This window comes from Berghia stephanieae, chromosome 13 (assembly GCF_034508935.2).
Source record: "Berghia stephanieae isolate SIO BIC M18660-M18661 chromosome 13, UCSD_Bste_1.3, whole genome shotgun sequence".
Taxonomy (NCBI): Eukaryota; Metazoa; Mollusca; class Gastropoda; order Nudibranchia; family Aeolidiidae; genus Berghia; species Berghia stephanieae.
The window spans coordinates 13,450,023-13,462,522 of record NC_088372.1 but is presented as its reverse complement, the minus strand read 5'-3'; the positions used below and the strand labels follow the sequence as shown (position 1 = coordinate 13,462,522).

General features: G+C 34.7%; 2 protein-coding genes across 2 annotated transcripts in view; both read right to left on the bottom strand.

Annotated features, from left to right (window-relative positions):
• The window catches only part of LOC144958505 (perlucin-like protein), an 8,323-nt gene extending 4,010 nt beyond the window's left edge, over positions 1–4,313 (bottom strand). The window contains exon 1 of the mRNA XM_078890524.1: positions 4,153–4,313. Within this exon, the coding sequence (XP_078746650.1) occupies positions 4,153–4,270 (118 nt within the window). The 5' untranslated portion in view covers positions 4,271–4,313. The remainder of the gene's footprint in view (positions 1–4,152) is intronic.
• Positions 4,314–6,509: 2,196 nt separating this feature from the next.
• The window catches only part of LOC144959205 (C-type lectin mannose-binding isoform-like), a 23,934-nt gene continuing 17,943 nt past the window's right edge, over positions 6,510–12,500 (bottom strand). The window contains exons 4-5 of the mRNA XM_078891747.1: positions 8,912–8,984; positions 6,510–6,568 (exon numbers count right to left, since the gene is read on the bottom strand). Coding sequence (XP_078747873.1) covers positions 6,510–6,568; positions 8,912–8,984 — 132 coding nt within the window. The remainder of the gene's footprint in view (positions 6,569–8,911; positions 8,985–12,500) is intronic.

Below are 12,500 nucleotides of genomic sequence, written 5' to 3'. Positions count from 1 at the left end.
CCATTCCATGCTTTCTAAACAACAAGCCTGCACTTATAATCAACACCCACCGCCCTACTTCGGGGACATTAATTAAAGATTCAACAGTGAGAGATAGATTATACAACGAAATTGAAATCATAATCCGAGACCATGTAAATGACATTATAATTACGGGCGATTTCAATGCTAAAATAGGAACAAGGAAAGACAACAACGAAACATGCCTTGATGCTTATTCCAAAGGATTGCGTAATGAAAATGGTCAGTTTCTTATTGATTTTTGCCGCCAAAATAAATTATTCATATGTAATAGTGCCTTTAAACACCCTTCACGACATATTGCTACGTGGCAAGGAACGTGGAAAAATTCTGATGATAAGATTATCAATACGTACAATCAGATAGACTTTTATCATAATTCCGGACCATTACAAACGCATTCTCAATGATTCACGAACAATTGCAGGAATGAAGACATCCATAGACCATAGACTCTTAGTTTTCAAAGTTCAGGCCAACAGAAAATGAAATTAAGCCGAGGCATAAGCAAAATAGAAAATCGCAGTCTAAGAGATGACCTAGTCAAAGAAAATTTCAGAAACACACTCGCTTCGAATCTTTCGTCAAAGCAGGATGCCTCTAACCCAGCTGAAATTCAACAACACCTTGTCCAAAGCGTGCTGATGAGCAGGGAAACAACACTGCCTGAGAGAAGTAGTACACAAAAACAAGATTAATGTCCAATACTGCATGACATATCACAGCAGCAAAAACAACTGAGACTTGACATCAACAGCTGCTCAAATACGGATGCGAAGAACAAAATGAAGAGACAAAAAAATGAAATCATGTATACAATTAAATCTCAATCAATAGATAATCACAAAAAGAAAATAGATGAGATTGTGACAAATAAATAGTACGAGTGACAGTATAAAAATGTTCAAAGCGGTGAATACACTCAACCGACAAGAAACCACATAATAGACTCATAATCAAACATAAATGTAATAAGACTTTATGTAAAGATAAATAAATAATAAACACTATGAGCGTGTATTACACTGAAAAATACAAGGGTATTCAAGAAGTGGAACCATTCGAGTCTACCAATTCAGAGCTTGAAACGCCTATAACGCCTCAAGAAATAAGTGAAGTCATACAAAAGTTCAATAACAACAGATCGCCAGGTCTAGGTGGTGTTAGAGCAGAACTAAAATGTCTTGACGACGAAATACTAGCTGATATGTATGATAAGATATTTAAGACAAAACAAGTTCTCAAAACTCAATGTTGGAAGTAGAAAACTCATCCTGCTAAAGAAACCAAATAAAAAGAAAGGCCCTTTAGAAAATTTGCGACCAATCGTTCTATTATCCACGCTAAGAAAAGTTTTAAGCACAAAGACACTCAACAGAATTAGAGAAAAGGTAGAGGAATATCTTTCACCATCACAAAGCGGGTTTAGAAGAGATAGAAGCACTGCAGATATAGTATGGGCCCATCGATGGCTGAAAGCCAGAATGGAGAAATATAAGGAAGAATTTACCATACTTGGAATCGATATGAATGCAGCTTTCGACACCATATGTAGAACCAAGTTGTTATCAATCCTTAACTCATTCCTGGACAAAGATCACGTGAAGCTCATAAGTTATTATCATCAAATAACACATGACAATTTGAATCCGGCAGAGAATTAACAACAATATCAACCTTAATTGGATTCCCTCAAGGAGACAGTTTGAGTCCAATTCTAATCACGATATACCTCGAATCAGCCACGAAAGATCTAAGACCAAAATTACCACCAAAAAAGAAGATCATTCGTGAGTTGATATACGCAGATGATACAGATCTAATATTTCAATCAGAACATCAAGCGAAAATATACACGCCAATAATATCAATTACCCTCGAAGAATGGAATCTGAAAGTGAATCAATCCAAAACAGAATATACTAACATCAACAGAAATTTAAATGAATGGAAAAGTGTACGTAAACTGGGCAATTTGATCAGCGAAAATGAAGACATCAGAAAACGAAAGCAGCTGGCCACCAATGCATTCAAACAACTCCAAAATTTATGGAATAGATATAACATAATCAGTGAGAATAAAAGAATACAGATTTACGAGGCACTGATTGGTCTGATATTGACATATAACTGTGGGACCTGGGGCCTCACAAAAAGAACGTAGGAAGTCTCGATTCACACCACCGCAAACAGTTACGTCGCATATCGGAATCTATTGGTCAGAGACAATTACAAATACAGATCTCTGTGGAAAAAACAGAGTCCAACGCCTGAGTACAATAATAAAAGAACAGAGATGGAGGCTATTTGGTCAATCTTACGTCGAGAAGATAACATCACAGCCCAAACAGCAATGACAGAATAGTTCCTTCATGACAACAAATATGTAGGGAGACTACCAACATCAATAGTAACTACCCTGAACCAGGATCTCTCTACATATCAGAAATTTCTGAATTCAGATGAGGCCGAATTAATTCCTGAAGAACTAAGAAATACTGCAGTGCCCTCCATACTAAAGTCAAAACAAGATCTTGACAGCCTCAAAACTCTGGCCCAGGAACGTGAAAATGGAAACGATTAACAACATGGATGGAGAGAGCAGCTATACATATCGACCATGACTGAATCACACAATTCTCAGCAAGCGTCATTCGGAATGCGAGGCTTACTACTACTACTACTACTACTACTACTACTACTACTACTACTACTACTACTACTACTACTACTACTACTACTACTACTAAATTGTACAATCAAAAAAGGACAAATGCAATATTTAGGGCATCTAAATCGACATAAATGTATTGAACATCTTGGTCTCACAGGAAAGATAGAAGGTAAAACAAAATTATAAAGGTAGACAAAGAAAAACATATTTGAATAGTTTTAACAGTGGGGTGACAAAGAAAGAGAAGAGTAATATTGGCTTTTTGAGGTTATCAGATTAGAGATATGAATGGCGTACCATGATCACCGATGTCTGGCACAGACTTGGTACTTGAAGAAGAGAAGAGATTATCATCATCATCATCATCATCATCATCATTATTATTATTATTATTATATTATTATATTATTATTATTATTATTATTATTATTATTATTATTATTATTATTATTATTATATTATTATTATTATTATTTTATTATTATTGTTATTATTATTATTATTAGTATATTATATCATCATCATCATCATATCATTCATCATCATCATCATATTCATATCATTATTCATTATATATTATTATATTATTATTATTATTATTATTATTATTATTATTATTATTATTATTATATAATAATAATAATATATTATTATTATTATATTATATATTATTATTATTATTATTATTATTATTATTATTATTATTATTATTATTATTATTATTACTATTATTATTATTATTATTATTATTATTTATTATTATTATTATTATTATTAGTATTATTATTATTATCATTATTATTATTATCATTATTATTATTTTTTTAAATTATATTATTATTATTATTATTATTATTATTATTATTATTATTATTATTATTATTATTATTATTATTATTATTATTATTATTATTATTATTATTATTATTATTATTCATTGCCTTTTTCACCCTGGGTCAGGGTATAGGCCACAGACAAACTTTTTATCTCATTCCATGTCTTACCACTTCTCTGTATATCAGCTTCTTTAATTCTTCTCCATGTTCCTCGTGGCCTTCCCCTTGATCTTTTGCCCTGAGGGTCCCAGTCCAATACTTTCTTTGTTATAGTGGAGTTATTCTTTCTAAGCGTGTGTCCAATCCACCTCCATCGTCTTCTTCCTATTTCCTCTCCCACTGGTTTCTGCTGTGTTCTTTTCCATACTTCTTCATTTTTTATTCTATCCATCCATTTTATTCTGAGTAGCTTATGCATGCACCTGTTTATGAAAATCTGTACCCTCCTTATACATGCCTGTGATGCGTTCCAAGTTTCACATCCATACAATAGGACAGACTTCACGTTTGAGTTGAGAAGTCCTAGCTTGTCTATTCATTATTTTTTATGCTGGGCAGTGATGTATGTCCCAAACGTTCTATTTTTTTTTTCATTTCTCAAATTTTCTATGTTTACCTTACCTCTGATGTAGGTATTCGTTTCAGAGCTCAGGATCACAGCCAAATCTCCGCCATCATCTTGGCACTGTTTTCTTGCATCATTCCAATTCTTAAAAGTCCACCTGGTCGCGTAACACATTCTTAAGCTTGAAAGGTCGTAGCCATTGGGGCAATCGCCCTTGGCTGAAACTGCAGGAAAGAAAAATATTTGATTAAAAAGCACCATCAGCTTTTAATGGGTGTTTCGATTTTTACGAAACCCGTCGAAAGCGGGCAGCAGTGGGGGAGTGAACCAGGGACAAAGGGAAATGTACACCAGTGGAAAGGGAACCTGGACTATGGGAAGAGGATATCGGAACTGAACCTGGGACTACGGGAGATGCATACCAGTGGGAATTGAGGCCGGACTATGCTAGGTGGGCACCAGAGGATAATGAACCAGAGGGGAATCAACATAGGACTACGAGAGGATGATACTAGTGGAGAGCTAAGCCTTTAATATGGGCGGTGGACACCAGTGGGAGTAAACCCGGAAGAGTACTTAGTTTTTCCGAAACCTACCAAAATCGTCCAAAGTAATGGGAAATCGACAGCAATGAGGAGTGAACCAAGGACTCAGAGAAGTGGACACCAGTGGGGAGTGAACCTGGGACTATGGGAGGACGATATTAGAGGGACATGAACCTGGGGTTATGGGAAGTGGGTACCAATGGGGAATGTACACAGGACTATAGGATGAGATACAAATGGCGATTGGACCCGGGACTATGAGAGGTGGACACCAATGGAGAGTGAACTCAAGGCTAAGGAAGAAGATACCCGTGGAGAGTTAACTGTGGCTGAGGTTAAAACAAGTGAGGAGTGAACCTGAGACTATGGGAAGTGGACACCTGTGGGGACCAAAGCTAGGAATATGGGAGATGGGCACCATTGGGGAATGAACCAGGGATATGGGAAGTGGATGCCAGTAGAGAATGAACCTGGGATACGTGAGGTTTCGAAAAAAAGAAGTATCCTTCTGGGTTCACTTCACTGAGTCCCTGGTTCACTCCCTCCTATTATTGTCCATTTGCCATAAATTCGGACGGTTTCGGAAAAATGAAATACCTTTCTGAAATACCCAAAGGTGTCCACCTCTCATATTCCAGGCTTCACTCTCCACTGGTATCTACCTCTCGTAGTCCTAGGTTCATTCTCAATTTGTGCTCACCTCCTATAGTCTCAGGTTCATTCCCCTCTGGTACCCACCTCCCATAGTCCGGCTTCTATTCCCATTGGTATCCATCTCCTATAGTTCCAGGTCCATTTTTCCCTGATATCCTCCTCCCATAGTCCCAGGTTCACTCCCCACATACTGTACACTTTCCTGAGTCCCTGGTTCACTCCCCCTGCTGCCCACGTCCCATAACCTGGGTCGGTTTCGGCGAGTTTCGGCAGGTTTCTGTGGGTTTCCTAAAAAGAACCATCGCTTTTAATTGATGACTCCTGCGTGATCTCATGTTGCTATGCTTGTCAAGCTATTATTAACAAGGATGCATTTGAACTATTATCTTATAGTATGAGTCCCGGGTCATTCAATTAACATATTGCTTACACCTTTGAAAATTACGTCAGTCATCTTACATTTTATTAAAACTAGTGAGTGAACATTTCAATGGTTTTATTTTTACTCAAAATTGATATATATATATGGTTTCGGGACCGATAACATTGAACCGAAGACACACATATATCCAACTGAAATACTTACCTATTGATACGTTTAGTCAATATTGCGCTATATAAAAGCTCAATTTTAATTTTTCAATTTTTCCTAATTGTGTTTCTAGTCTCGACGAAAACTTAGTATGATTTTGGTCATTTAAAGAGTTCGTGGTCCCATCAAATTTTAAAGATTCAATATGGTTTTTTTCTTGAGCAATATTTCGTGCATCCGTCTAAGACGGAGGTCACCTTAATTTCAGTAGCAGTGTCAATCCATTGGTCAGTGAACGACCACATATCAAAACTTTGAACAAATTAGGTTTTATTTGTAAGCAGTTCATATCATTATTAGTGTGTCTTTCATATTTTGAAGTTTAATAGAATGAAGCAGGGGCGTGGCTATATTGGTTGATTTGGTGCCTGGCACCGCATACATCTTTTAAAAATGGATTCCACAGATTAAAAAAAATAATAATAATAAAACTGAGAAATGGTACATATCACCTCTTACTTATTTGAGTAAGTCTTTTCTTTATAATTTGTTCTTTCTTTTATATTTACAAACATAGCATATGTAAGTCATTTTCTTCTTCTGATTCTGGCACCACCTTATACTGTAAGCATGCCACGCCTCTGGTATGAAGGTTAATATTTTCTGAACAGCATAACTCTTGTCAAAGGAAATATAAGTTTTCTTCCAAGGATTGATTAGTCATTGCTTGATCTAACGTTTCTATTGGGGACATAGATGTTTAGAAAGTCTTTAATATAAAAGGGACTGTTAGTGCCCAATGATTAGTATATAACAATACACATCTTAAAGGGAACTCTTTTCTGCACAGGAAGCCAATGTAACTCACGGAGAAGGCAAGTTGCTGACGGGTATTTTTGGTTATTGAGTCTTTCTGCGTTATTTTTAGCAATCTAAAGTTTACTCATTTTGTCTTTAGCTAAATTCGCCCATAGGAAAATTACAATATTCCAATTTGGACAAAACAAGGGAATTAATTAAAAGTCCTGCTATATGCTTTGGTATTAAAAGACGAATTTTGCTTAATTTTTTCATTTCTTTGTACATAAATTGCATTGTGTTATTCACGTGGCTTGTCATGGAAAGATATGTATCAATGATGACACCAAGGTTTTTTTGCTTTATTTGAAAATTCTGTTGTATTGTTTCCGAGAGTAATAGCTGATTTTTATGCCTGTTTAAGGATACTTGGCCTTCCACAGCTTTTTTAAAAAAAAATTGAGCTTTATATAGCGCAATACCCACTAAATGTGCTCAAAGCACTTTACAAGGGGTCCCTGGTCAACAGCAACATTTAACATATAGGACGGGACATGACGCCTTTTAGGCGATATTACAATTTTTCGGACAAAAACAACGCTGTTAACGACCAGGTACTCATTTTACACCTGAGTACGGTGAGAGAATGTGAGTAAAGAGCCTTTTCCAAGGACTCATCTATGCGCCGAGCGGGAGGCTCGAACCCAGGACCTTCCGATCCGAAAGTGAGTGTCATACCACTAGAGCACATAACCGCACAAAGATCTCAGTTTTATTATCATTTAATTTCCACTTGTTTTGGGACATCCAAGATTTAATATCATTAAAACAGCTCAAAATATGTTGTATTAAGAATTTTAGATTACTAAGAGGAACTGAATCATAAAATTGCATATTATCAGTATAAATGATGACAGATTGAATCTGTATATCACACTAGAAAGGGGCTGCATATATACAGTAAAAAGGACAGGGCCAAGAGAATAGCCTTGTGGCGCTCTAAAGTTTAGTAAGACTTGCTCTGACTGAACACCAGTTACCACGACAGTCTGCCATTGATCCTGTAAATACGATGTAAACCATTTAAGGCAATCCTTTTCCGTCGAACAATTTTTCTAGTCTTCTTAATAAAATGTCATATCAAATGGTGTCAAAAGCAGCTGAAAGATCTAAAAGGCATACTAATATATTGATACAAGAGACTTTGCGCGAACGGGAAAGATTAGAGATTAGACGACGATTGGGATTGTTTTGAAGCTTTAGCTCTGCCCACTTGTCATTATGATATCCGAAATGCTATTGTTCTCTACATCTACGCCAGAATAGAAAGAGAGGATGGAGCCTGCCGTGATATAACAATTTATGGAGCTCTAATTTCATCATAAAAGTTATGTCCACTGACATATCGCTTTCCAAAACTTATGTCCTTATATGAGATCCTGAGATTTTTGACCAATCAACGATTGCTTTTTTGATAGCTCGCTTGTCAACAGTGTCAGCTCAGCCCTTGATTTATATACATGCACCACAGGCGGTATATGTTGTGTAACTTCAAAGACCACGGTTGACGGAAAGCGATGAATGGAAGCCCTACTGTGGCGTGGAGAACGACGTCTTGTATGTATAGTTACGTCACTATCTCAACGCTCACGAATATCTTAGTACAATCTCACAATTTAAAAAAAACGAAATATGTGTTTAAAGCTCTTGAATCAAACGAGGTACATCAGCGCGTTCGTCTCATTGAGAAATGAGAAATGATATATAAATCAAGAACATTGACCAGAAAATAAGGACATTATCATCAAATTATAAACTTTGAGAAAGCTATATTCAAAATGAAATCTATTACGAAAAAAAAAGTTATTTCTAGGCCGATTTTTAAGAGACAAAGACGGGACGGGACTCCATTTTTCAAGCTGATTCCAACAATTAGATTATTTGTCGTTTGTTTTTGTTTTTTTCTAAATGCCTAATTGAATGCTCAGGAAATGAATATGTAATCCTTGACGGCTAGCGATTAGATGTTAAATTTTGCATATCCCTTTCCCACCCAGAGGCACGCACACACACACACACACACACACACACACACACACACACACACACACATACTCAGACTTATCGTCGTCTAGCATCTGATACAGAATAGTAATTGTTTACTACATTGTGGTCCAGCGATGTTTGTGATGAAGCTAGTGATGATTATCAGATAACACTACCTACTATTTTGTTCACAAAGAAAGGGTTTTCTATTATAGCAGGCCTCATCATTCCATCCACTACTTTTAATCTCAGCGCAGTCTAATCCTTGCCTCAGGTCGTTGTTGGGTTCATTTTGATTCCACCCATTGAACTCCTGATGGAGAGAGACAAAAAGGTTGAGAGCTTTAGGAATTTAGGAAGAAACAGCAAGCTTTCGTAACATATCGCACTGACATATATAATAAATAATAATAATTAATAATAATAATAATAATAATAATAATAATAATAATAATAATAATAATAATAATAATAATAATAATAATAATAATAATAATAATAATGATAATCGTATGGCATCGTATCGCTTAAGAGCTAATCGGTTCTAAAAACCTTTACATGCTCTGTGTTACTTTCATGCATCGATACAATTGATAATATTGACTATTAAATATCTAGTAGGTACAAAACATAAATATGTGTCATAGTCAATATTCGTAGCATCATTATCTCTATTTACATTCATTTGGCATGTCCAACTTTATACATTCGAGAGTTTCAAATACTTGATATACAAAATTCAACAATATCAATTGTCATGTTACATTATTCATCAACGTCTAATATTATGTTGGTAAGTTCTTTTTCAATGGCACCTTAAAAATATTAATTGAATAATAATAATAATAATAATAATAATCATCATCATCATCATCATCATCATCATCATCATCATCATCATCATCATCATCATCATCATCATCATCATAATAATCATCATCATCATCATCATCATCATCATCATCATCATCATAATAAATAATAATAATAATAATAATAATAATAATAATAATAATAATAATAATAATAATAATAATAATAATAATATGATAATATTATGATAATCCTGTCTTTTAAAAATATAGCATTGTGGAGAACATTGTGCTTATTTGAGTCAACAAAAAAATTGATACGGCGCACAACTCTACTGAAAGATTTGAAAATTAGAAATGTATTTTTTACAGATAGATAAACAGATAACTTGATTTCCTTTTATAATTTAAAGTCAGTTTGAAAGTTCGTTGAGTCAAACAGATATCATAAAATATGTACCGACTACACTAGACTCTCAAAATCAACTAATTTTGACACTTTAAAAAGTTGTCAATTCGAGTCATCTATTTATGACATCAAGTATTATTATTACTTCCGGTGTGTTGTTGATTTAGCGGTGATCAGTGTTGTTATGTAGTAGTATGTTCTAATTGCGTGTATGTTTGTGTGTGTGTGTTGTGTGTGGTGTATACATGTGTGTGTTGGCATTTTTCAGCAAATCGTGGCATTCATAGTGGTATTATTCACTTGATCACATGAAGGTATTTCAGTCGCCATTTTGATTCTTTTTTTTACTATTAGGGTTAGCTAGAGATCGAAGGATTTTTTTTTCTATTAGGGTTAGTCATAAGTCTTAGTAAAGGTGCTAGGATGTTTGTTTTTCCATAAGTTAAGTAAAGGGGAGACATTCCGAAAGCTCCTACATCCCCAGTATTCTTTAAATTTGTATTTTCACCATTGATATTTTGTAGGGCATTTGTTTATTCAATTTGTCATTATATAATTGTTTTTCCATAAGTTAAGTAAAGGGGAGACATTCCGAAAGCTCCTACATCCCCAGTATTCTTTAAATTTGTATTTTCACCATTGATATTTTGTAGGGCATTTGTTTATTCAATTTGTCATTATATAATTGTTTTTCCATAAGTTAAGTAAAGGGGAGACATTCCGAAAGCTCCTACATCCCCAGTATTCTTTAAATTGCTTTCGGAATGTCATCATCGGGTTGTCATCATTTTTTCTATTAGGGTTTGCTCGAGATCGGAGGATATTTTTTTTCTATTATGGTTAGTCATAAGTCTTAGTAAAGATGCTAGGATGTTTGTTTTTCCATAAGTTAAGTAAAGGGGAGACATTCCGAAAGCTACTACAGTGTCAATTATCACACACCTGAAAGAGAGATTGAAAGAATTAAATCTCCCGACCTTAGATTACAGTAGAAGAAGAGGAGATATGATCCAAACATATAAAATAGTAAAGGGAATAGACAGGGTAGAGGCAGGATTTCTTAAACCAAACAAGAACATTCAGACACGAGGAAACAGCAAGAAACTGGAAAAAGAACGTTTTAAAACAAATGAAAGAAGGAACTTTTTTCATCTAGAATTGTAAATAACTGGAATAAACTGCAAGAAACCACAGTATCAGCAGAAAATTTAAATAAATTCAAAGCAGAGTTGGAGATAAGCAACATCCTAGGAAACAAATTCAATTATAAAAATTGGTTCAATCATTAATAGATGAGGAGGAGCGAAGGAGACTACACCAAGTCTAAAAGCTCTATACAGAGGTATCCAGCTATAGAAGTATTTTAAAAACTCTAGAACAAACCTTGATAGATTTGTGAAAGTTTAAAATTTCCTAATTTGACCATTGTTTTGATTTTCGACCGCCATTTTGATTTGTTAAGTATTGAAAGGTGTTGCAAAGCAGTCCGAGAGTTGTTTTATTCAATTTGTCATCATTTTTTCTATTAGGGTTAGCTCGAGATCGGAAGATATTTTTTTTCTATTACGGTTAGTCATAAGTCTTAGTAAAGATGCTAGGATGTTTGTTTTTCCATCAGTTAAGTAAAGAGGAGACATTCCGAAAGCTCCTACATCCCGAGTATTCTTTAAATTTGTATCTTCACCGTTGATATTTTGTCAGGCGCTTATTTATTCAATTTGTCATCATTTTTTTCTATTAGGGTTAGCTCGAAATCGGAGGATATTTCTTTTTCTATTAAGGTTAGTCATAAGTCTTAGTAAAGGTGCGAGGATGTTTGTTTTTCCATAAGTTAAGTAAAGGGGAGACATTCCGAAAGCTCCTACATCCCCAGTATTCTTTAAATTTGTATTTTCACCGTTGATATTTTGTCAGGCATTACATTTGAAAGCCAACACGTCAGTCATGCTGCTTAGAAATATAAATCCTAAATCAGGCCTCCTAAATGGCACTCGTTTGTTAATAACTAAATTAGGTTCAAAAGTATTAGAAGCCAAGATAATTACAGGTAGTAGAGCTGGCGACATAGTGTTTATCCCTAGAATCAATCTGACGGCAACAACTGATTCAGGCTTACCATTTATGCAAAATTGAAGACAGTTTCCGGTAAAATTGTCATATGCAATGACAATTAACAAGTCTCAGGCAGGGGGCAGACATTAAACAAGGTGGGGATTTTCTTACCAAAACCGGTATTCACACACAGACAACTGTATGTTGCTGTGTCACGGGTCAGAGGCTATAGTGGCTTACACTTCATGTTGGGCCACACAGAACAATCAACCGAAGATATACCAAATTACACAGACAACGTTGTTTACCAATCTGCCCTCATTAAATGATGGTGAGTACAGTATCGAATGAACATAGTTCTTTCCCCACGAAATTGCGGCTTTTTACTAGTAATAATAATATATAATAATAATAATAATAATAAATAATAATAATAATAATAATAAATAATAATAATAATAATAATAATAATAATAATAATAATAATAATAATATGATGATGATGATGATGATGATAATAATGATCCTACTACTACTACTACTACTACTACTACTA